This window comes from Triticum urartu, chromosome 1 (genome assembly GCF_003073215.2).
Source record: "Triticum urartu cultivar G1812 chromosome 1, Tu2.1, whole genome shotgun sequence".
Classification (NCBI taxonomy): domain Eukaryota; kingdom Viridiplantae; phylum Streptophyta; class Magnoliopsida; order Poales; family Poaceae; genus Triticum; species Triticum urartu.
In genome coordinates this window covers 558722085-558748677 of record NC_053022.1, presented here as the reverse complement: position 1 = coordinate 558748677, position 26593 = coordinate 558722085, and the positions used below count along the sequence as shown (strand labels likewise).

The 26593-nt window shown below is 44.9% G+C and overlaps 1 protein-coding gene across 1 annotated transcript; it reads left to right on the top strand.

Annotated features, from left to right (window-relative positions):
- Positions 1–6: 6 nt before the first annotated feature.
- LOC125533143 (disease resistance protein PIK6-NP-like) lies at positions 7–26226 on the top strand. Its single transcript, XM_048696901.1, has 2 exons — positions 7–391; positions 24234–26226. Exons 1-2 carry the CDS (start codon positions 87–89, stop codon positions 26224–26226), a joined length of 2298 nt encoding a protein of 765 aa, XP_048552858.1. The 5' UTR covers positions 7–86.
- The last annotated feature ends 367 nt before the right edge of the window (positions 26227–26593 follow it).

The window sequence follows — 26593 nt, the reverse complement described above, 5'->3', positions numbered from 1 at the left end:
ACGAGAGTTACTACAGTCCAACGAAAACGGTGGAGATTGACCCACGGATAACCTCGCTTTACGAGGAGGTCAAGGACTTGGTGGCAATGGACGGCCGAGTGAAGCAAGTCACTGCTTTGTTGATGGATGAGAGTATGGAGCTGAAAGTGGTGCCGATTGTCGGGTCCGGAGGGTTGGGAAAAACGACCCTGGCCATGGAGGTGTACCGCAAGATTGGATTAGGAGGAGACTTCCAGTGCCGAGGTTTCGTGTCGGTGTCACGTACTCTTGATCTAGAGAAGCTCTTGAAGGATATCTTATCTCAGATTGATAAAGATGCTTATGAAAACTGTAAGCGTTGGGAAAAAGAACAATTAATCCGTGAAACAAAACAGATCTTGATAGGAAAGAGGTATGAAGTATACATTGTCTTGTTTTATTTATTTACTTATCCCTATTTGTATTCAGTTATCCAACATTAATTAATAACAATATTTGGAAGAACTATAAATAGCTAGCTTTAACCAGGCAAAGATCGAATGGTTAGCTTGAGTTCCATTTTTCTGAGCAAAAATGCTTAGCTCCAGTTGTTTTGAATATGTTTAGTTCGTTGAAAGTCTAGATTGTCTTCGCAATTATCTCAAACTAGCCTACTCAGTCACAGTTGTGTGAGAAGAATTGGGAAGCGTAGAACCCTTCGTCTGGGCCGCATTCTATTATATAGAGAGATCGATCCTGTTCGGTTACAGGAGGTTTAACAGAAGAAGAGATAAGAGGAGATAAGATTACAAAGTTTAAGACTACTATCTTATCTCTATACAATGTATTCTAACATTCCTCCTCAATCTGAACCGAGTTATCTTTACCAAGGTTAAGATTGTTCTTGAAGTCATTCAATCTTCCTGTAGTAAGAGGTTTTGTGAAGCCATCAGCAAGTTGATCACCAGTTGGTATAAACCGAATATCAAGTAGCTTGCGAGCTACTCTTTTTCTGACAAAGTGAAAATCAACTTCAATATGTTTAGTTCGTGCATGGAAAACATGATTAGCTGAGAGATAGGTTACACCAATATTATCACACCATAACCTCGCAGCTTGTGGAGCCTTGATCCCAAGTTCATATAACAGAGTCTGTATCCACATTACCTCAGCTGTAGCATTAGCCAAAACTTTATATTCAGCTTCTGTACTGGACCTAGAAACAGTGGCCTGTTTTCTTGCACTCCATGACACAAGATTTGTTCCCAGAAACACAGCAAAACCACCTGTGGACCTTCTGTCATCAGCACACCCTGTCCAGTCTGCATCAGAATAGGCAGTAACAAGCAAAGACATTGACTTGGTAATCTGAAGTCCAAGACCTTTTGAGTATTTGAGATACCTTAAAATCCTTTTTACAGCAGTCCGGTGTGTTGTTCTAGGTGCATGCAAATATTGACAAATTTTATTGACAGAGTAAGAAATATCAGGGCGTGTAAGAGTCAAATATTGTAAAGCATCAACAACACTTCTTTATTTTGTTGCATCATCTGATCCAAGTGCTTCTCCACTGTTAATTGTAAGTTTTTCTGAAGTTGAAATTGGTGTACTCACAGGTTTGCAATGTTCCAATCCTACTCTCTTGAGTATATCCGTGGTGTATTTTTCCTGTGTAAGAAGTATTCCATCCTTTATCTGTTTAACTTCTATACCAAGAAAATAATGAAGATCACCTAAGTCTTTGAGAGCAAATTCCAACTTCAGAACCTTAAGCAAACAAGTGGTAGCATGTGCACTTGAACTAGCAACAATTATATCATCAACATAAATGAGCACAAATATAGTGATCTTATCTTTATGATAAAAGAACAATGAGGTATCTGCTTTAGATGGTGTAAACCCAAGTTGTTGTAATTGCATGTTTAACCTAGAATACCAAGCTCTTGGGGCCTGTTTCAAACCATATAAAGCCTTATCCAACTTACAGACATAGTGTGGTGCACTTTGATCCTCATATCCTGGTGGTTGCCGCATGAACACTTCTTCCTCAAGAATACCATGAAGAAACGCGTTCTGAACATCTAGCTGTTGGGGAACGTAGCAGAATTTTAAAATTTTCTACGCATCACCAAGATCAATCTATGGAGTCATCTAGCAACGAGGGAGAGAGGAGTGCATCTACATACCCTTGTAGATCGCGTGCGGAAGCGTTCAAGAGAACGGGGTTGATGGAGTCGTACTCGTCGTGATCCAAATCACCGATGACCAAGTGCCGAACGGACAACACCTCCGCGTTCAACACACGTACGGTTGGGAAGACGTCTCCTCCTTCTTGATCCAGCAAGGGGGAAGGAGAGGTTGATGAAGATCCAGCAGCACGACGGCGTGGTGGTGGATGCAGCAGGATCCCGGTAGGGCTTCGCCAAGCGCAAGCGGGGAGGAGAGGTGTTACGGAGGGAGAGGGAGGCGCCAAGAGCAAGGGTGCGGCTGCCCTCCCTCCCCCATCTTTATATAGGGGCCTTGGGGGGGGGGCGCCGGCCCTAGGAGATGGATCTCCAAGGGGGGCGGCGGCCAAGGGGTGGCTTCCCCTCCCCAAGCCAAGTGGGGGGCGCCCACACCCCTAGGGTTTCCCAACCCTAGGCGCAGGGGAGGCCCAAGGGGGGGAGCGCACCAGCCCACTAGGTGCTGGTTCCCCTCCCAATTCAGCCCATGGTGTCCTCCGGGATAGGTGGCCCCACCCGGTGGACCCCGGAACCCTTCCGGTGGTCCCGGTACAATACCGGCGACCCCCGAAACCTTCCCGATGGCCAAAACTGGACTTCCTACATATAAATCTTTACCTCCGGACCATTCCGGAACTCCTCGTGACATCCGGGATCTCATCTGGGACTCCGAACAACTTTCGGGTTACTGCATACTAATATCTCTACAACCCTAGCGTCACCGAACCTTAAGTGTGTAGACCCTACGGGTTCGGGAGACATGCAGACATGACCGAGACGCCTCTCTGGTCAATAACCAACAGCGGAGCTCGATACCCATGTTGGCTCCCACATGCTCCACGATGATCTCATCGGATGAACCGCGATGTCGAGGATTCAATCAATCCGTATACAATTCCCTTTGTCAATCGGTACGTTACTTGCCCGAGACTTGATCGTCGGTATCTCAATACCTCGTTCAATCTCGTTACCGGCAAGTCACTTTACTCGTGTCGTAATGCATGATCCCATGATCAACCACTTGGTCACATTGAGCTCATTATGATGATGCATTACGGAGTGGGCCCAGAGATGCCTCTTCGTCATACGGAGTGACAAATCCCAGTCTCGATTCGTGCCAACTCAACAGACACTTTCGGAAATACCTCTAGTGTACCTTTATAGTCACCCAGTTATGTCGTGACGTTTGGCACACCCAAGGCACTCCTATGGTATCCGGGAGTTGCACAATCTCATGGTCTAAGGAAATGATACTTGACATTCGGAAAAGCTACGGCAAACGAACTACACGATCTTTGAGCTATGATTAGAATTGGGTCTTGTCCATCACATCATTCTCCTAATGATGTGATCCCGTTATCAATGACATCCAATGTCCATAGTCAGGAAACCATGACTATCTTTTGATCAACGAGCTAGTCAACTAGAGGCTCACTAGGGACGTGTTGTGGTCAATGTATTCACACATGTATTACGATTTCCGGATAACACAATTATAGCATGAATAATAGACAATTATCATGAACAAAGAAATATAATAATAACCATTTTATTATTGCCTCTAGGGCATATTTCCAACAGTCTCCCACTTGCACTAGAGTCAATAGTCTAGTTACATTGTGATGAATTGAACACCCATGCAGTTCTGGTGTTGATCATGTTTTGCTCTAGGAAGAGATTTAGTCAACGGATCTGCCACATTCAGATCCGTATGTACTTTACAAATCTCTATGTCTCCATTTTGAACACTTTCACGAATGGAGTTGAAGCGACGCTTGATATGTCTGGTCTTCCTGTGAAACCTGGGCTCCTTGGCAAGGGCAATAGCTCCAGTGTTGTCACAGAAGAGAGTCATCGGGCCTGACACATTGGGTATGACTCCTAGGTCGGTGATGAACTCCTTCACCCAGACTGCTTCTTGTGCTGCCTCCGAGGCTGCCATGTACTCCGCTTCACATGTAGATCCCGCCACAACGCTTTGCTTGCAACTGCACCAGCTTACTGCCCCACCATTCAAAATATACATGTATCCGGTTTGTGACTTAGAGTCATCTAGATCTGTCTCGAAGCTAGCATCGACGTAACCCTTTACGACAAGCTCTTCGTCACCTCCATAAACGAGAAACATATCCTTAGTCCTTTTCAGGTACTTTAGGATATTCTTGACCGCTGTCCAGTGTTCCATGCTGGGATTACTTTGGTACCTTCCTACCAAACTTACGACAAGGTTTACATCAGGTCTGGTACACAGCATAGCATACATGATAGACCCTATGGCCGAGGCATAGGGGACGACACTCATCTTTTCTCTATCTTCTGCCGTGGTCAGGCATTGAGCCGTGCTCAATCTCGTACCTTGCAATACAGGCAAGAACCCCTTCTTTGACTGATCCATTTTGAACTTCTTCAATATCTTGTCAAGGTACGTACTCTGTGAAAGACCAATGAGGCGTCTCGATCTATCTCTATAGATCTTGATGCATAATATATAAGCAGCTTCTCCAAGGTCCTTCATTAAAAAACACTTGTTCAAGTAGGCCTTTATGCTTTCCAAGAATTCTATATCATTTCCCATCAACAGTATGTCATCCACATACAATATGAGAAATGCTACAAAGCTCCCACTCACTTTCTTGTAAATGCAGGCTTCTCCATAAGTCTGCGTAAACCCAAACGCTTTGATCATCTCATCAAAACGAATGTTCCAACTCCGAGATGCTTGCACCAGCCCATAAATCGAGCGTTGGAGCTTGCACACCTTGTCAGCATTCTTAGGATCGACAAAACCTTCCGGCTGCATCATATACAATTCTTCCTTAAGGAAACCATTAAGGAATGTCGTTTTGACGTCCATTTGCCATATCTCATAATCATAGAATGCGGCAATTGCTAACATGATTTGGACGGACTTCAGCTTCGCTACGGGTGAGAAAGTCTCATCGTAGTCAACCTCTTGAACTTGTCGATAACCCTTAGCGACAAGCCGAGCTTTATAGATGGTTACGTTACCATCCGCGTCTATCTTCTTCTTAAAGATCCATTTATTTTCTATGGCTCGCCGATCATCGGGCAGGTCAGTCAAAGTCCATACTTCGTTTTCATACATGGATCCTATCTCGGATTTCATGACTTCCAGCCATTTGTCGGAATCCGGGCCCGCCATCGCTTCTTCATAGTTCGAAGGTTCACCGTTGTCTAACAACATGATTTCCAAGACAGGGTTGCTGTACCACTCTGGTGCGGAACGTGTCCTTGTGGACCTATGAAGTTCAGTAGCAACTTGATCTGAAGTTTCATGATAATCATCATCAACTTCCTCTCTAGTCGGTGCAGGCACCTCAGGAATATTTTCTTGAGCTGCGCCACTTACCGGTTCAAGAGGTAATACTTCATCAAGTTCTACTTTCCTCCCACTTATTTCTTTCGAGAGAAACTCTTTCTCTAGAAAGGACCCATTCTTGGCAACAAAGATCTTGCCTTCGGATCTGAGGTAGAAGGTATACCCAATAGTTTCTTTAGGGTATCCTATGAAGATGCATTTTTCCGATTTGGGTTCGAGCTTTTCAGGTTGAAGTTTCTTGACATAAGCATCGCATCCCCAAACTTTTAGAAATGACAGCTTAGGTTTCTTCCCAAACCATAATTCATACGGTGTCATCTCAACAGATTTCGACGGAGCCCTATTTAAAGTGAATGCGCAGTCTCTAAAGCATAGCCCCAAAATGATAGCGGTAGATCGGTAAGAGACATCATAGATCGCACCATATCTAATAGAGTGCGATTACGACGTTCAGACACACCATTACGCTGAGGTGTTCCAGGCGGCGTGAGTTGTGAAACTATTCCACATTTTCTTAAGTGTGTGCCAAATTCGTGACTCAAGTATTCTACCCCACGATCTGATCGCAAGAACTTGATTTTCCTGCCACGTTGATTCTCAACCTCACTCTGAAATTCCTTGAACTTTTCAAAGTTCTCAGACTTGTGTTTCATTAAGTAGACATACCCATATCTACTCAAGTCATCAGTGAGGGTGAGAACATAACGATAGCCACCGCGAGCCTCTCATTGGACCGCACACATCAGTATGTATGATTTCCAATAAGTTGGTTGCTCACTCCATTGTTCCTGAGAACGGAGTCTTGGTCATTTTACCCATGAGGCATGGTTCGCACGTGTCAAATGATTCGTAATCAAGAGACTCCAAAAGTCCATCTGCATGGAGCTTCTTCATGCGTTTGACACCTATGTGACCAAGGAGGCAGTGCCACAAGTATGTGGAACTATCATTATCAACCTTACATCTTTCGGTATTCACACTATGAATATGTGTAACATTACGCTCAAGATTCATTAAGAATAAACCATTCACCAACGGAGCATGACCATAAAACATATCTCTTATATAAATAGAACAACCATTATTCTCTGATTTAAATGAGTAGCCATATCGAATTAAACGAGATCCTGATACAATGCTCATGCTCAAAGCCGACACTAAATAACAATTATTGAGGTTTAAAACTAATCCCGTAGCAAAATGTAGAGGCAGCGTGCCAACGGCGATCACATCGACCTTGGAACCATTCCCGACGCGCATCGTCACCTCGTCCTTCGCCAGTCTCCGTTTATTCCGCAGCTCCTGCTTTGAGTTACAAATGTGACCAACCGCACCGGTATCAAATACCCAGGAGCTACTACGAGTACTGGTAAGGTACACATCAATTACATGTATATCACATATACCTTTAGTGTTGTCGGCCTTCTTGTCTGCTAAGTATTTGGGGCAGTTCCGCTTCCAGTGACCACTTCCCTTGCAATAAAAACACTCAGTCTTGGGCTTGGGTCCATTCTTTGGCTTCTTCCCGGCAGCTTGCTTACCGGGCGCGGCAACTCCCTTGCCGTCCTTCTTCAAGTTCTTCTTGAAGGAAATATGCCCTAGAGGCAATAATAATGTTATTATTTTATTTCCTTATATCATGATACATGTTTATTATTCATGCTAGAATTGTATTATCCGAAAACATAATACTTGTGTGAATACATAGACAAACTAAAAGTCACTAGTATGCCTCTACTTGACTAGCTCGTTAATCAAATATGGTTATGTTTCCTAACCATAGACATGTGTTGTCATTTGATTAACGGGATCACATTATTAGGAGAATGATGTGATTGACATGACCCATTCCATTAGCTTAGCACCCGATCGTTTAGTATGTTGCTATTGCTTTCTTTATGACTTATACATGTTCCTATGACTATGAGATTATACAACTCCCGTTTGTCGGAGGAACACTTTGTGTGCTACCAAACATCACAACGTAACTGGGTGATTATAAAGGAGCTCTACAGGTGTCTCCAAAGGTAAATGTTGGGTTGGCGTATTTCGAGATTAGGATTTGTCACTCCGATTGTCGGAGAGGTATCTCTGGGCCCTCTCGGTAATGCACATCACATAAGCCTTGCAAGCACTGCAACTAATGAGTTAGTTGCGAGATGATGTATTACGAAACGAGTAAAGAGACTTGCCGGTAACGAGATTGAACTAGGTATTGAGATACCAACGATCGAATCTCGGGCAAGTAACATACCGATGACAAAGGGAACAACGTATGTTGTTATACGGTTTGAACGATAAAGATCTTCGTAGAATATGTGGGAGCCAATATGAGCATCCAGGTTCCGCTATTGGTTATTGACCGGAGACATGTCTCGATCATGTCTACATTGTTCTCGAACTCGTAGGGTCCGCACGCTTAAGGTTTCGATGATAGTTATATTATGAGTTTATGAGTTTTGATGTACCGAAGTTAGTTCGGAGTCCCGGATGTGATCACGGACATAACGAGGAGTCTCGAAATGGTTGAGACATAAAGATTGATATATTGGACGGCTATATTCGGACACCGGAAGTGTTCCGGGTGATTTCGGAGAAAACCGGAGTACCGGAGGGTTACCAGAACCCCCCCGGGAGAAGTAATGGGCCATATGGGCCTTAGTGGAGAGAGAAGGGCAGCCAGGGTGGGCCGCGCGCCTCCTCCCCCTGGTCAGAATTGGACTAGGAGAGGGGGGCGGCGCCCCCCTTTCCTTCTCCCTCCCCACTTCCTTTCCCCCTCCTAGTAGGAGTCCTACTCTACTAGTCCTACTCATACTAGGAGGAGGACTCCTCCTTGGCGCGCCAATAGGGCCGGCCGGCCTCCTCCCCTTTTTCCTTTATATACGGGGGCAGGGGGCACCCCTAGACACACAAGTTGATCCACGTGATCGTTTTCTTAGCCGTGTGCGGTGCCCCCTTCCACCATAATCCTCGATAATATTGTAGCGGTGCTTAGGCGAAGCCCTGCGATGGTAGAACATCAAGATCGTCACCACGCCGTCGTGCTGACGGAACTCTTCCCCGACACTTTTCTGGATCGGAGTCCGGGGATCGTCATCGAGCTGAACGTGTGCTAAAGCTCGGAGGTGCCGTAGTTTCGGTGCTTGATCGGTCGGGCCGTGAAGACGTACGACTACATCAACCGTGTTGTGCTAACGCTTCCGCTGTCGGTCTACAAGGGTACGTAGATCACACTCTCCCCTCTCGTTGCTATGCATCATCATGATCTTGCGTGTGCGTAGGAATTTTATCAAATTACTACGTTCCCCAACAGTGGCATCCGAGCCTCGATTTTATGTGTTGATGTTATATGCACGAGTAGAACACAAGTGAGTTGTGGGCGATATAAGTCATACTTCTTACCAGCATGTCATACTTTGGTTTGGTGGTATTGTTGGATGAAGCGGCCCGGACCGACATTACGCATACGCTTACGCGAGACCGGTTCTCCCGACATGCTTTGCACAAAGGTGGCTAGCGGGTGTCAGTTTCTCCAACTTTAGTTGAACTGAGTGTGGCTACGCCCGGTCCTTGCAAAGGTTAAAACAGCACCAACTTGACAAACTATCGTTGTGGTTTTGATGCGTAGGTAAGATTGGTTCTTACTTAAGCCCGTAGCAGCCACGTAAAACTTGCAACAACAAAGTAGAGGACGTCTAACTTGTTTTTGTAGGGCATGTTGTGATGTGATATGGTCAAGACATGATGCTAAATTTTATTGTATGAGATGATCATCTTTTGTAACCAAGTTATCGGCAACTGGCAGGAGCCATATGGTTGTCGCTTTATTGTATGCAATGCAATTGCGCTGTAATGCTTTACTTATCACTAAGCGGTAGCGATAGTCGTGGAAGCATAAGATTGGCGAGACGACAACGATGCTACGATGGTGATCAAGGTGTCGCGCCGGTGACGATGGTGATCATGACGGTGCTTCGAAGATGGAGATCACAAGCACAAGATGATGATGGCCATATCATATCACTTATATTGATTGCATGTGATGTTTATCTTTTATGCATCTTATCTTGCTTTTGTTTGATGGTAGCATTTTAAGATGATCTCTCACTAATTATCAAGAAGTGTTCTCCCTGAGTATGCACCGTTGCGAAAGTTCTTCGTGCTGAGACACCACGTGATGATCGGCTGTGATAGGCTCTACGTTCAAATACAACGGGTGCAAAACAGTTGCACATGCGGAATACTCAGGTTATACTTGACGAGCCAAGCATATACAGATATGACCTCGGAACACGGAGACCAAAAGGTCGAGCGTGAATCATATAGTAGATATGATCAACATAGTGATGTTCACCAATGAAACTACTCCATCTCACATGATGATTGGACATGGTTTAGTTGATTTGGATCACGTAATCACTTAGAAGATTAGAGGGATGTCTATCTAAGTGGGAGTTCTTTAGTAATATGATTAATTGAACCTAAATTTATCATGAACTTAGTACCTGATAGTATCTTGCTTGTTTATGTTTGATTGTAGATAGATGGCCCGTGCTGTTGTTCCGTTGAATTTTAATGCGTTCCTAGAGAAAGCAAAGTTGAAAGATGATGGTAGAAATTACACAGACTGGGTCCGTAACTTGAGGATTATCCTCATTGCTGCACAGAAGAATTACGTCCTGGAAGCACCGCTGGGTGCCAGGCCTGCTGCTGGAGCAACACCAGATGTTATGAACGTCTGGCAGAGCAAAGCCGATGACTACTCGATAGTTCAGTGTGCCATGCTTTGCGGCTTAGAATCGGGACTTCAACAACGTTTTGAACGTCATGGAGCATATGAGATGTTCCAAGAGTTGAAGTTAATATTTCAAGCAAATGCCAGGATTGAGAGATATGAAGTCTCCAATAAGTTCTATAGTTGCAAGATGGAGGAGAACAGTTCTGTCAGTGAGCATATACTCAAAATGTCTAGGTATAATAATCACTTGATTCAATTGGGAGTTAATCTTCCAGATGATTGCTTCATTGACAGAATTCTCCAATCACTGCCACCAAGCTACAAGAGCTTCGTGATGAACTATAATATGCAAGGGATGAATAAGACTATTCCCGAGCTCTTCGCAATGCTGAAAGTTGCGGAGGTAGAAATCAAGAAGGAGCATCAAGTGTTGATGGTCAACAAGACCACTAGTTTCAAGAAAAAGGGCAAAGGGAAGAAGAAGGGGAACTTCAAAAAGAACAGCAAGCAAGTTGCTACTCAAGAGAAGAAACCCAAACCTGGACCTAAGCCTGAAACTGAGTGCTTCTGCTGCAAGCAGACTGGTCACTGGAAGCGGAACTGCCCCAAGTATTTGGCAGATAAGAAGGATGGCAAGGTGAACAAAGGTATATGTGATATACATGTTATTGATGTGTACCTTACAAATGCTCGAAGTAGCACCTGGGTATTTGATACTGGTTCTGTTGCTAACATTTGCAGCTCGAAACAGGGACTACGGATTAAGCGAAGATTGGCTAAGGACGAGGTGACGATGCGCGTGGGAAATGGTTCCAAAGTCGATGTGATCGCGGTCGGCACGCTACCTCTAAATCTACCTTCGGGATTAATATTAGACCTAAATAATTGTTATTTGGTGCCAGCGTTAAGCATGAAAATTATATCTGGATCTTGTTTGATGCGAGACGGTTATTCATTTAAATCATAGAATAATGGTTGTTCTATTTATATGAGTAATATCTTTTATGGTCATGCACCCTTAAAGAGTGGTCTATTCTTATTAAATCTCGATAGTAGTGATACACATATTCATAATGTTGAAGCCAAAAGATGCAGAGTTGATAATGATGGTGCAACTTATTTGTGGCACTGCCGTTTAGGTCATATCGGTGTAAAGCGCATGAAGAAACTCCATACTGATGGACTTTTGGAACCACTTGATTATGAATCGCTTGGTACTTGCGAACCGTGCCTTATGGGTAAGATGACAAAAACACCATTCTCTGGTACTATGGAGAGAGCAACAGATTCGTTGGAAATCATACATACAGATGTATGTGGTCCAATGAATATTGAGGCTCGTGGCGGATATCGTTATTTTCTCACCTTCACAGACGACTTAAGCAGATATGGGTATATCTACTTAATGAAACATAAGTCTGAAACATTTGAAAAGTTCAAAGAATTTCAGAGTGAAGTTGAAAATCATCTTAACAAGAAAATAAAATTCCTACGATCTAATCGTGGAGGAGAATATTTGAGTTACGAGTTTGGTTTACATTTGAAACAATGCGGAATAGTTTCGCAACTCATGCCACCCGGAACACCACAGCGTAATGGTGTGTCCGAACGTCGTAATCTACTTTACTTGATATGGTGCGATCTATGATGTCTCTTACTGATTTACCGCTATCGTTTTGGGGTTATGCTCTAGAGACGGCCGCATTCACGTTAAATAGGGCACCATCAAAATCCATTGAGACGACACCTTATGAACTGTGGTTTGGCAAGAAACCAAAGTTCTCGTTTTTGAAAGTTTGGGGTTGCGATGCTTATGTGAAAAAGCTTCAACCTGATAAGCTCGAACGCAAATCGGAGAAATGTGTCTTCATAGGATATCCAAAGGAAACTATTGGATACACCTTCTATCACAGATCCGAAGGCAAGACTTTTGTTGCTAAATTCGGAAACTTTCTAGAGAAGGAGTTTCTCTCGAAAGAAGTGAGTGGGAGGAAAGTAGAACTTGATGAGGTAATTGTACCTGCTCCCTTATTGGAAAGTAGTACATCACAGAAACCAGTTTCTGTGACACCTACACAAATTAGTGAGGAAGCTAATGATAATGATCATGAAACTTCAGAACAAGATACTACTGAACCTCGTAGATCAACCAGAGTAAGATCCGCACCAGAGTGGTACGGTAATTCTGTTCTGGAAGTCATGCTACTAGATCATGATGAACCTACTAACTATGGAGAAGCGATGGTGAGCCCAGATTCCGCAAAATGGCTTGAAGCCATGAAATCTAAGATGGGATCCATGTATGAGAACAAAGTATGGACTTTGGATGACTTGCCCAATGATCGGCAAGCAATTGAGAATAAATGGATCTTCAAGAAGAAGACTGACGCTGACGGTAATGTTACTGTCTACAAAGCTCGACTTGTCGCAAAAGGTTTTCGACAAGTTCAAGGGATTGATTACGATGAGACCTTCTCACCCGTAGCGATGATTAAGTCTGTCCGAATCATGTTAGCAATTGCCGCATTTTATGACTATGAAATTTGGTAGATGGATGTCAAAACCGCATTCCTGAATGGATTTCCGGAAGAAGAGTTGTATATGATGCAGCCAGAAGGTTTTGTCGATCCAAAGGGAGCTAACAAAGTGTGCAAGCTCCAGCGATCCATTTATGGACTAGTGCAAGCCTCTCGGAGTTGGAATAAATGCTTTGATAGTGTGATCAAAGCATTTGGTTTTGTACAGACTTTTGGAGAAGCCTGTATTTACAAGAAAGTGAGTGGGAGCTCTGTAGCATTTCTGATATTATATGTAGATGACATATTACTAATCGGAAATGATATAGAATTTCTGGATAGCATAAAGGGATACTTGAATAAGAGTTTTTCAATGAAATACCTCGGTGAAGATGCTTACATATTGGGCATTAATATCTATAGAGATAGATCAAGACGCTTAATTGGAATTTCACAAAGCACATACCTTGACAAAATTTTGAAAAAGTTCAAAATTGATCAAGCAAAGAAAGGATTCTTGCCTGTGTTACAAGGTGTGAAATTGAGTAAGACTCAATGCCCGACCAATGCAGAAGATAGAGAGAAAATGAAAGATGTTCCCTATGCTTCAGCCATAGGCTCTATCATGTATGCAATGCTGTGTACCAGACTTGATGTGTGTCTTGCTATAAGTCTAGCAGGGAGGTACCAAAGTAATCCAGGAGTGGATCACTGGACAGCGGTCAAGAACATCCTGAAATACCTGAAAAGGACTAAGGATATGGTTCTCATATATGGAGGTGACAAAGAGCTCATCGTAAATGGTTACGTTGATGCAAGCTTTGACACTGATCCGGACGATTCTAAATCGCAAACCGGATACGTGTTTACATTAAACAGTGGAGTTGTCAGTTGGTGCAGTTCTAAAAAAAGCGTTGTGGCGGGATCTACATGTGAAGCAGAGTACATAGCTGCTTCGGAAGCAGCAAACGAAGGAGTCTGGATGAAGGAGTTCATATCCAATCTAGGTGTCATACCTAGTGCATCGGGTCCAATGAAAATCTTTTGTGACACTACTGGTGCAATTAACTTGGCAAAGGAATCAAGATTTCACAAGAGAACCAAGCACATCAAGAGACACTTCAATTCCATCCAGGATCTAGTCCGGGTGGGAGACATAGAGATTTGCAAGATACATACGGATCTGAATGTTGATGACCCATTGACTAAGCCTCTTCCACGAGCAAAACATGATCAGCACCAAAGCTCCATGGGTGTTCGAATCATTACCGTGTAATCTAGATTATTGACTCTAGTGCAAGTGGGAGACTGAAGGAAATATGCCCTAGAGGCAATAATAATGTTATTATTTTATTTCCTTATATCATGATAAGTGTTTATTATTCATTCTAGAATTGTATTATCCGGAAACATAATACTTGTGTGAATACATAGACAAACTAAACGTCACTAGTATGCCTCTACTTGACTAGCTCGTTAATCAAAGATGGTTATGTTTCCTAACCATAGACATGTGTTGTCATTTGATTAATAGGATCACATTATTAGGAGAATGATGTGATTGACATGACCCATTCCATTAGCTTAGCACCCGATCGTTTAGTATGTTGCTATTGCTTTCTTTATGACTTATACATGTTCCTATGACTATGAGATTATACAACTCCCGTTTGCCGGAGGAACACTTTGTGTGCTACCAAACATCACAACGTAACTGGGTGATTATAAAGGAGCTCTACAGGTGTCTCCAAAGGTAAATGTTGGGTTGGCGTATTTCGAGATTAGGATTTGTCACTCCGATTGTCGGAGAGGTATCTCTGGGCCCTCTCGGTAATGCACATCACATAAGCCTTGCAAGCACTGCAACTAATGAGTTAGTTGCGAGATGATGTATTACGAAACGAGTAAAGAGACTTGCCGGTAACGAGATTGAACTAGGTATTGAGATACCAACGATCGAATCTCGGGCAAGTAACATACCGATGACAAAGGGAACAACGTATGTTGTTATGCGGTCTGACCGATAAAGATCTTCGTAGAATATGTGGGAGCCAATATGAGCATCCAGGTTCTGCTATTGGTTATTGACCGGAGACATGTCTCGGTCATGTCTACATTGTTCTCGAACCCGTAGGGTCCGCATGCTTAAGGTTTCGATGATAGTTATATTATGAGTTTATGAGTTTTGATGTACCGAAGTTATTTCGGAGTCCCGGATGTGATCACGGACATAACGAGGAGTCTCGAAATGGTCGAGACATAAAGATTGATATATTGGATGGCTATATTTGGACACTGGAAGTGTTCCGGATGATCTCGGAGAAAACCGGAGTACCGGAGGGTTACCGGAACCCCCCCCCGGGAGAAGTAATGAGCCATATGGGCCTTAGTGGAGAGAGAGAAGGGCAGCCAGGGTGGGCTGCGCGCCTCCTCCCCCCTGGTCCGAATTGGACTAGGAGAGGGGGGCCGGCACCCCCCTTTCCTTCTCCCTCCCCACTTCCTTTCCCCCTCCTAGTAGGAGTCCTACTCCTACTAGGAGGAGGACTCCTCCTTGGCGCGCTAATAGGGCCGGTCGGCCTCCTCCCCCTGCTCCTTTATATACGGGGGCAGGGGGCACCCCTAGACACACAAGTTGATCCACGTGATCGTTTTCTTAGCCGTGTGCAGTGCCCCCTTCCACCATAATCCTCGATAATATTGTAGCGGTGCTTAGGCGAAGCCCTGCGACGGTAGAACATCAAGATCGTCACCATGTCGTCATGCTGACGGAACTCTTCCCCGACACTTTGCTGGATCGGAGTCCGGGGATCGTCATCGAGCTGAACGTGTGCTAAAACTCGGAGGTGCCGTAGTTTCGGTGCTTGATCGGTCGGGCCGTGAAGACGTACGACTACATCAACCGTGTTGTGCTAACGCTTCCGCTGTCGGTCTACAAGGGTACGTAGATCACACTCTCCCCTCTCGTTGCTATGCATCACCATGATCTTGCGTGTGCGTAGGAATTTTTTTGAAATTACTACGTTCCCCAACACTTCTTACCCTTGCCTTTCTTGAACTTAGTGGTTTTATTCACCATCAACACTTGATGTTCCTTTTTGATTTCCACCTCTGCTGATTTCAGCATTGAATATACCTCAGGAATGGTCTTTTCCATCCCCTGCATATTGAAGTTCATCACAAAGCTCTTGTAGCTCGGTGGAAGCGACTGAAGGATTCTTTCAATGACCGCGTCATCCGGGAGATTAACTCCCAGCTGAGTCAAGCAGTTATGCAACACAGACATTTTGAGTATGTGCTCACTGACAGAACTATTTTCCTCCATCTTACAGCTGAAGAACTTGTCGGAGAATTCATATCTCTCGACCCGGGCATGAGCTTGGAAAACCATTTTCAGCTCTTCGAACATCTCATATGCTCTGTGTCTCTCAAAACGCTTTTGGAGCCCCGGTTCTAAGCTGTAAAGCATGTCGCACTGAACGAGGGAGTAATCAGCAGCACGTGACTTCCAAGCGTTCATAACGTCTTGGTTCTCTGGGACAGGTGCGTTACCTAGCGGTGCTTCTAGGACATAATCTTTCTTGGCAGCTATGAGGATGATCCTTAGGTTCCGGACCCAATCCGTATAGTTGCTGCCATCATCTTTCAGCTTGGTTTTCTCTAGGAACGCGTTGAAGTTGAGGACAACGTGGGCCATTTGATCTACAAGACATATTGTAAAGATTTTAGACTAAGTTCATGATAATTAAGTTCATCTAATCAAATTACTCTATGAACTCCCACTCAAATAGACATCCCTCTAGTCATCTAAGTGAAACATGATTCGAGTTAACTAGGCCGTGTCCGATCATCACGTGAGATGGACTAGTCAACATCGGTGAACAACTTCATGTTGATCGTATCTTCTATACGACTCATGCTCGACCTTTCGGTCTTCTGTGTTATGAGGCCATGTCTGTACATGCTAGGCTCGTCAAGTCAACCTAAGTGTATTGCGTGTGTAAATCTGGCTTACACCCGTTGTATTCGAACGTTTGAATCTATCACACCCGATCATGACGTGGTGCTTCGAAACAACGAACCTTCGCAACGGTGCACAGTTAGGGGGAACACTTTCTTGAAATTATTATGAGGGATCATCTTATTTAAGCTACTGTCGTTCTAAGCAAATAAGATGTAAAACATGATAAACATCACATGCAATCAAATAGTGACATGATATGGCCAATATCATTTGCTCCTTTTGATCTCCATCTTCGGGGCTCCATGATCATCGTTGTCACCGGCATGACACCATGATCTCCATCATCATGATCTCCATCATCGTGTCTTCTTGAAGTTGTCTCGTCATCTACTACTTCTACTACTATGGCTAACGCTTTAGCAATAAAGTAAAGTAATTACATGACGTTTATGTTGACACGCAGGTCATAAATAAATAAAGACAACTCCTATGGCTCCTGCCGGTTGTCATACTCATCGACATGCAAGTCGTGATTTCTATTACAAGAACATGATCAATCTCATACATCACATATATCATTCATCACATCCTTTTGGCCATATCACATCACACGGCACATGCTGCAAAAACAAGTTAGACATCCTCTAATTGTTGTTGCAAGTTTTTACGTGGCTGCTATAGGTTTCTAGCAAGAACGTTTCTTACCTACGCAAAACCACAACGTGATATGCCAATTTCTATTTACCCTTCATAAGGACCCTTTTCATCGAATCCGATCCGACTAAAGTGGGAGAGACAGACACCCGCCAGCCATCTTATGCAACTAGTGCATGTCAATCGGTGGAACCAGTCTCACGTAAGCGTACGTGTAAGGTCGGTCCGGGCCGCTTCATCCCACAATGCCGCCGAATCAAGATAAGACTAGTAACGGCAAGCAAATTGACAATATCCACACCCACAACTGCTTTGTGTTCTACTCGTGCATAGAAACTACGCATAGACCTAGCTCATGTTGCCACGGTTGGGGAATGTAGCAGAATTTTAAAATTTTCTACGCATCACCAAGATCAATCTATGGAGTCATCTAGCAACGAGGGAGAGAGGAGTGCATCTACATACCCTTTTAGATCGCGCGCGGAAGCATTCAAGAGAATGGGGTTGATGGAGTCGTACTCGTCGTGATCCAAATCACCGATGACCAAGTGCCGAACGGACAGCACCTCCGCGTTCAACACACGTACGGTTGGGAAGACGTCTCCTCCTTCTTGATCCAGCAAGGGGGAAGGAGAGTTTGATGAAGATCCAGCAGCACGACGGCGTGGTGGTGGATGCAGCAGGATCCCGGCAGGGCTTCGCCAAGCACAAGCGGGGAGGAGAGGTGTTACGGAGGGAGAGGGAGGCGCCAAGAGCAAGGGTGCGGCTGCCCTCCCTCCCCCCTCTTTATATAGGGGCCTTGGGGGGGCGGCCCTAGGAGATGGATCTCCAAGGGGGGCGGCGGCCAAGGGGTGGCTTCCCCCCCAAGCCAAGTGGGGGGTGCCCCCACCCCTAGGGTTTCCCAACCCTAGGCATAGGGGAGGCCCAAGGGGGGTGCACCAGCCCACTAGGGGCTGGTTCCCCTCCCAATTCAGCCCATGGGGCCCTCCGGGATAGGTGGCCCCACCCGGTGGACCCCCGGGACCCTTCCGGTGGTCCCGGTACAATACCGGCGACCCCCGAAACCTTCCCGATGGCCAAACTGGACTTCCTATATATAAATCTTTACCTCCGGACCATTCCGGAACTCCTCGTGATGTCCGGGATCTCATCCGGGATTCCGAACAACTTTCGGGTTACTACATACTAATATCACTACAACCCTAGCGTCACCGAACCTTAAGTGTGTAGACCCTACGGGTTCGGGAGACATGCAGACATGACCGAGACGCCTCTCCGGTCAATAACCAACAGCGGGATCTGGATACCCATGTTGGCTCCCACATGCTCCACGATGATCTCATCGGATGAACCACGATGTCGAGGATTCAATCAATCTGTATACAGTTCCCTTTGTCAATCGGTACGTTACTTGCCCGAGACTCGATCGTCGGTATCCCAATACCTCGTTCAATCTCGTTACCGGCAAGTCACTTTACTCGTGCCGTAATGCATGATCCCGTGATCAACCACTTGGTCACATTGAGCTCATTATGATGATGCATTACCGAGTGGGCCCAGAGATACCTCTCCGTCATACGGAGTGACAAATCCCAGTCTCGATTCATGCCAACCCAACAGACACTTTCGGAAATACCTGTAGTGTACCTTTATAGTCACCCAGTTACATTGTGACGTTTGGCACACCCAAGGCACTCCTACGGTATCCGAGAGTTGCACAATCTCATGGTCTAAGGAAATGATACTTGACATTTGGAAAAGCTACAACAAATGAACTACACGATCTTTGAGCTATGCTTAGGATTGGGTCTTGTCCATCACATCATTCTCCTAATGATGTGATCCCATTATCAATGACATCCAATGTCCATAGTCAGGAAACCATGACTATCTTTTGATCAACGAGCTAGTCAACTAGAGGCTCACTAGGGACGTGTTGTGGTCTATGTATTCACACATGTATTACGATTTCCGGATAACACGATTATAGCATGAATAATAGACAATTATCATGAACAAAGAAATATAATAATAACCATTTTATTATTGCCTCTAGGGCATATTTCCAACACTAGCTATCGTAGACTCCAACCTCTGGAAACAGCAATAAACAGTACAAGTCGAATGGTAGCTGACTTAATAACAGGACTAAAAGTATCTTCATAATCAATACCAAACCTCTGTTTGAAACCTTTGGCAACTAGTCTAGCCTTGTACCTGTCTATGCTTCCATCAGATTTTCTCTTTATCTTATATACCCATTTACAATCTATAACATTATGACCCTGCCTTGGTGGTACTAAATGCCATGTTTTATTTTTCATGAGTGCATCATATTCATGATCCATAGCTTCTTTCTAATCTTTATGTGCAAGAGCATCATGCAAACAGGTTGGTTCTCTAATATGACTGAGAAAAGCATGCTTAACTTTGTCATACCCGACCGTACCATCAGTGTATTCTTTCTTCTTGATAATACCTGACTGTGATCTGGTGTGCCGGCGCGGAAGTGTTGGTGATGTGGGCGCGGGCGCAGAAAATTCCGGTTCTGGAACTGGCGTAGGAGATCCTGTGGCTGATGGTGATGTAGAAGCAGGCGCAGAAGATCCTGGCTCCTGATCCGAGAAGGATGCCCGCGCAGAGGCTGTAGCGGATCCTGGCGCATCCAGCGCGTGATCCAAGGAGGATCCAGGCCCCACAGGCGCGTCGCTCTCGTTGCTTGGGTCCAGGCGCGGGCTCCCGTCGTTCAGCGCGTCATGTGGAGACACGGTTTCCCCCGCGCGGGGGCAGGCGCGTGGGCTGGCGGGGTCCACCAGATGCAGCCGGTCGGCCACATCCGCCGCAGGAGAGCTGGAAGCCACCAGATTGGCTGCACGAGAATCCGGCTCGGGGCGCTCAGCAGGCGCAGGCCTGACGCGCAGATCGGCTCTGGATCGCGCGCCGCTGCAGTCAGACCTGACGTGCAGATCTGTGCGGGATCGCGCGCCGCTGCTGTCGCTGCTGTCAGGAAGATCTGCCTCGTGTTCTGCGTCAAGTTTGTCCTTTCCTGCACACATAAAATCACAGCCTGTTCCTGCACATATATCATTAGAACCACTGTTTTGAGTGGAATTTTGCACACAGTCAGCCTTATGTAATTCACCCCCGTGATCTGAAAGAGGTGCTATCTCAGCACGAAGAAGGGCTCCGGCGTTTGGACGAAGTTTGGCAAAAGGAAAAAGGGTTTCATCAAACACAACATCCCGAGAAATATAGATTCGTCCATTTGCAACTTCTAGGCATTTATAACCTTTGTGAAGATTGCTATAGCCAATAAAGATGCATTGAGTAGAACGAAACTCAAGTTTATGACGATTGTATGGACGCAGGTTGGGATAGCAAGCACACCCAAATATTTTGAGAAATTTGTAGTCGGGTGTTTGATGATAGAGGCGCTCTAATGGAGTGACATTGCCAAAAACTTTGCTAGGAAGACGGTTTATAAGATAGGTGGCAGTGATAAAGGCTTCGTCCCAATATTTGAGAGGCATAGATGCATGAGCAAGAAGGGATAAACCAACTTCAACAATGTGACGGTGTTTCCGTTTAGCGGAGCCGTTCTGTTGATGAGCATGAGGACAAGAAACATGATGTTCAATACCTATGCTACGGAAAAAAGAGTTGAGTTTTTCATACTCCCCTCCCCAGTCACTTTGGACTGTCAAATTTTTTTGATCAAAGTGTCGTTCAACAAGTTTTTGAAACTCTTGAAACACAGAGAAAACCTTAGACTTGTACTCAAGCAAATAAATCCATGTAAAATTGCTATAATCATCAATGAAACTGACATAGTATTTCTTTCTGCCAAAGAATCTCTTGCATGTCCCCATACATCACTCAAAATAAGTTCTAAAGGAGCATGAGATATACTATTCGACTTGGGATAAGGTAGTTGGTGACTCTTGGCATATTGATAAGCTTCACAAACAGACTCACTAATTGAACTATGTGACAACAAGAGGTTGCCTTTATTGACTACTTGTTTAACAATTATCGAAGATGGATGTCCTAATCTTTGATGCCACCTTGCCAAAGAGGGCTTGATGACGGAGAAAACTTGACGACGCTTGCGACTAAGTGCTCCGGATGTGATGGGGTAGAGACCTCCAATGCATCTACCGTGATGAAGGAGTTCCCCCGTTGCCCGATCCTTGATAAAAAAGTAACGAGGGTGAGTTTCAAAGAAGACACTATTGTCATGAGCTAAATGAGACATGGATGCAAGGTTTTTATCAGCTTGAGGCATATGAAGGACATCTTTGAGGACTAGATCACGTTTAAGTGTAGGGGAATTAATAAGGGCTTGACCAATGTGTTGAATATCCATACCTCCACCGCTTGCGGTGTGAATTTGATCACCGTCATGGTACTGTTCACGGAGAGCAAGTTGTTCTAGCTCACTTGTGATGTGATCCGTGGCACCAGAGTCCACGTACCACACCCCTTCCCCTCCTTGTTCACGCATGGCCGCAACAACATGTTTAGCATCAGGAACGAAGTTCTCATCATAGCGATGCCAGCAGTCCATGACTTCATGGCCTGGCTTCTTGCGGAGTTGGTAGCAAGGACGTGCTCGGGAAGAAGAAGAAGAAGGGCGGCGACTGTTGTTGTTGTGGAAGCCGCCACCCCGACCCTGTTGTTGTAGTTGCTGCCGCCGCTGCCGCCGGTGTTGGTGTAGCCAGTGCTGCCGTTGTTGGAGTAGTCGGCGTTGCTGCACCCACGGCCGCCGCTGCGTTGCCCCTGGTGACCGCGCCCACGGCCGCGGCCACGAGAGACAGAGTTGGCGGAGGACTGCCGGATGTTGGCGCCGTGAAGAAGGCTGAGGCGGGCATCGAAGCTCAAGAGCTGACTATACAGCTCCTGAACGATGATCGGCTCCATCCGAGTGGCGAGGGCGGAGACCACAGGGTTGTAGTCCATGTCGAGGCCGGTGAGGATTTTGGACACGATCTCCGGATCGGAGAGCGCGGCGGCGGTGCAGGCGACTTCATCGGTGAGGCTTTTAATTTTTTCCAAGGTATTCTGCCATAGACATGTTACCTTTTTGAAGATTCGTGAGCTCAATGCGCGTGTTGATTGCTTGAGCTTGGCTTTGAGCAGCAAACATGGCATGGATCGCACTCCATACTTCAGCCGGCGCCGAGAGTGTTGCGACCTGTGCGAGGATCTCGCGGGATAGGGATCCCATCAAGAATCCTTGGAGCTAGCTGTGCATACCAGAGGGATCGTGCGAAGTTGACTACCTGTTCGTCCTTGCCGTCCTTGGTGATGGTGAGTGTGGCCGGCAGTGGCGGGCTCTGCGGGTGGAGCTTGATGTTCCATATGGGTCCCCTTGATCTGGGGCAGCACAATGGCTTTCCAGAGCAGGAAGTTTCCCCTTGTGAGCTTCTCTTGGGGTGGCGATCCGAGCAGGGAGGTGTTGGTGGAGGTAGAGGAAGAGGAGGCAAAAGCGGATGATGATGATGTGGTGAGCGTGCCCATGGTGCTGGCCGTCATGGCGGCGGCGGTGGTGGACATGCTGCTCGGTCGCTGCGGTAGCTAGATGCGATCTATTCCTGATCTATTGAGGAAGAGGCTCTGTTACCATGTGAGAAGAATTGGGAAGCGTAGAACCCTTTGTCTGGGCCGCATTGTATTATATAGAGAGTATTCCGTGGCTTACAAGGAAGGAGGAATCGATCGAGAGAAAGAGAGATCGATCCTGTTCGGTTACATGAGGTTTAACAGAAGAAGAGATAAGAGGAGATAAGATTACAAAGTTTAAAACTACTCTCCTATCTCTATACAATGTATTCTAACAAGTTGGTGACAAACAAACATTAAGTAATAGGTACTCTTAAATTTACAATCATGAATTTGCTTTCTATAGAAGTCAGGCAGAAAGACTTTATCTGAAAGTATTCTCAAACTTGCATTTTAGCTTGACAAACACACAAGAAAGGTTCACTTCAGTTCACCCCTCGGGACAAAATAAAAAACCTACATAGCAGGAAAAAAGAAAGAAATAATAATAATGTTAATATACACTTTAAAGAAATGCCTGCCCTGTCGGTGCCTCTTTCTTCCATACATTTTTTTCTTTATAAAAGGAGGTTTAACCGAGTTCAACTCCAAACTTGACCTGAGTTTGAGTTTCAATCCCAGACTACAATACCAGCAAACACATAGTCTCTACTCTTGAAATACTTCATTTTGCCCCCAACTCAGGCCACAGCCATTTAAGGCAACCTGACTCCTAGACAAAAAAATGTTCTAAACATGGAATCAGGGTGATACAATCGATCAGAATTCAACGCATAGCAGGGCAGCTTTGACTAGTTGGTTGTGTGAGGCAGAGCATGAATGAGCAGGGCGGTATGGCTCCCAGGAAACGTTGATAAAATACAAGCCTACAAATATCTTATCTTTATATAATGAATCATCAATTAGATGCCATGTTGGGTGGGCTGGATGAACACGCACTCACATTGTGGTTAGGGTCTAGAAGGTAAAATACAATGTTCATAGTTGAGGATTTTTCATTTAAACGGCACTAAATTTCAGGGTTGAAACTTAAAAGTAGATTTGATCTTTCTTCTACCAATGGAAAGTCGTCTATCCGTTGATATGATTCAGATACTTTAGTTTTCACTTACCATGACAACGCAGTGATATACTTCTAATAAGTTTGATTGATACAAAAAAAGTTACTGGAAAATTAAGTGTGCAGCATTTATGTATCTGTTTGGCATTATCAAATTAATTGCTACTAGTGCAAGTCATCACAGTTACTTCAATGCTTAACAATGCACACTATTCGATGCAGGTACTTCATTGTTATTGATGACGTCTGGAAAGAACAAGACTGGAAATTAGTCAAGGCAGCATTTCCTGAGAATAACAATGGTAGCAGAATAATTGCTACTACACACATTACCGGTGTAGCTAATCAGTGTTATTCCAACTCCGGCGGTCAACCCTATCAAATGGTTCCTCTAGATGATGCTTCTTCTCGAAAATTGTTCTTCAAGAGAATTTTCTCCTCGGATGATCCCTGTCCTTCTAAACTAGAAGAAGTTTCTACTGGGATCTTAAGAAAATGTGGCGGCCTGCCACTGGCTATAAGTACATTTGCAAGTTTGCTTGCCAATAAGACACATAAGAAGGATGAATGGGAGAGACTGCAAGATTCCATTGGCACCGGTCCTTCGTTTGATAATGATGGGAATCTAAAAGAGATGAATGATATACTATTACTTAGTTACTGGGATCTTCCACACCATTTGAAGACTTGTTTGTTGTACTTGTGTATATATCCAGAGGACTACAAGATCGAGTGTAGAGAACTGAAATGGAAATGGATGGGTGAAGGATTCCTTGATAGACGATGGGGACGTCTGGATGAGGTAGCAGAGAACTGTATCAATGAACTTGTTAATAGAAATATGATCCAGCCAACTGATATTGATGATGATGGTACTGTGAAATATTGTCGAGTCCATGATATGGTGCTTGACCTTATCATATCCTTATCGGATGAAGAGAATTTTGCCACTGTTTTAAATGGGCGTGTATGCAATTCATTTCCAAACAATATTCGACGTCTGTCCGTGCAAGTTAGTGGCAAAGAGCATAATGGCACAAACCGTGCGATTACAGAAACCAAGCTACATCTTCGCTCACTGACTACCTTTTGGCAAGTTCAGCAAGTACCCCCCCTTGTCCTTGTGGACTTCCATGCTTTGCGGGTGTTGGATCTTGAGGGATTTTTTTATTTGGAAAACAAGCATGTAAAACATATAGGAAGTTTGCGTCGGCTGAGGTATTTGAGAATTCGCAGTAAGAAAATTACTGAGCTTCCTGGTGAAATAGGAAAGCTGCAGCACTTACAGACTCTCGATTTGAGACACTGCTATTCACTTCTCAGACTGCCACCAACCGTGGCGCAGTTGTGGAAATTGGTGCGCCTATTTGTCAGACATGAAACACAACTACCTCCAAGTGGGTTCCGGAGTCTGGAAGCCTTGGAGGAGTTAGACTTCCAGAAAACTGACGACCCAGTGAGATTTGCGGAGGAAGTAAATGAGTTGGGCAAATGCAACCTTTGCTGTCTTCGTACTGGTGGAGAGACAGCCGAGCGTCTGTTCTGTAACCCATGCTGGACCTACCCTTCCCTCCAAGTTCTTGAAATTTGGCCACATATTGGAACGGTTCCCAGGGGAATGGCCTCCCTCAAGAATCTCGTGAAACTATGCATACGGGTCAAGGAATTTGATAAGGAGGGTCTCCAAATCCTCATGGGCATTCCTTCTCTGGGCCATCTTCAGCTATGGGTTACAGAGGTCATCGAAGAGAAGCTGACCGTGGGTAGTAATGGATTCAAACTGCTGAAGGTGTTGCAGTTCAACTACACAGGCGATTCTGTTTTTCTACTGAAACCAACAAATGGACTGCGGCTAACATTTGAACCGGATGCTGTGCCAGCACTCCGACAGCTCCGTCTTGTCTTGAGCCCAATGTGGGTGGGGTCCGACTTCTTTGCATACTTGGGTGCCGAGCATTTTTCAGGCCTTGCACACCTCGAGGTCGAATTTGATTGTTACAGAGCAGCTCTAGGCAGGGTGGAGGCTTTGGAGTCTTCCATTAAAAAAGCAATCAACCTGCACTCCGACTGCGAGATGCGTGTCCATAGAATCCATGAACATGGCATGTTTAAGGATGAAAAGGAATGGGAAGAGGCCGTCGTAGAAGACAGAAAGAGGGTGGAAAAGATTGAGCTATTAAGGGGTCTGATGGAGATACCGGCCACCAAGAACTAGCTTCCTTATCCTGGTAATTCAAATGATCATGGTTAATTTTACTCACTCCTACATTGTCTAAACTGTGTTGTGCATCCGTCGTTCTGAAACAATAAGAAACATGTTCAATATACATTCTGCTGACCTGTATTCATCTTGAACAGCAGTTGGTGGAGTCATGCATCTGGAGGGAGAGCTACACGGTTATCCATTCCAGTCCTGCTACCCACTGCAAGACTGCAACTCAATTGACCAGGATTTGGTTCACTATGTATTCTTGTTGGGTTTCTTGATTTTTTTTTTTAGAAAAGGAAGAAGACCCCCGGCCTCTGCATCTGGGCGATGCATACAGCCACTTTATTAATTATTCTCAAAAGACCTTACAAAG

Excerpts from the sequence above, each read along its gene's own strand:
- LOC125533143 (XM_048696901.1), top strand. The coding sequence starts at position 87 with ATGGACGGCCGAGTGAAGCAAGTCACTGCTTTGTTGATGGATGAGAGT. Across the intron at positions 392-24,233 it reads CAGATCTTGATAGGAAAGAG|GTACTTCATTGTTATTGATG; the intron begins GTATGAAGTATA and ends TATTCGATGCAG.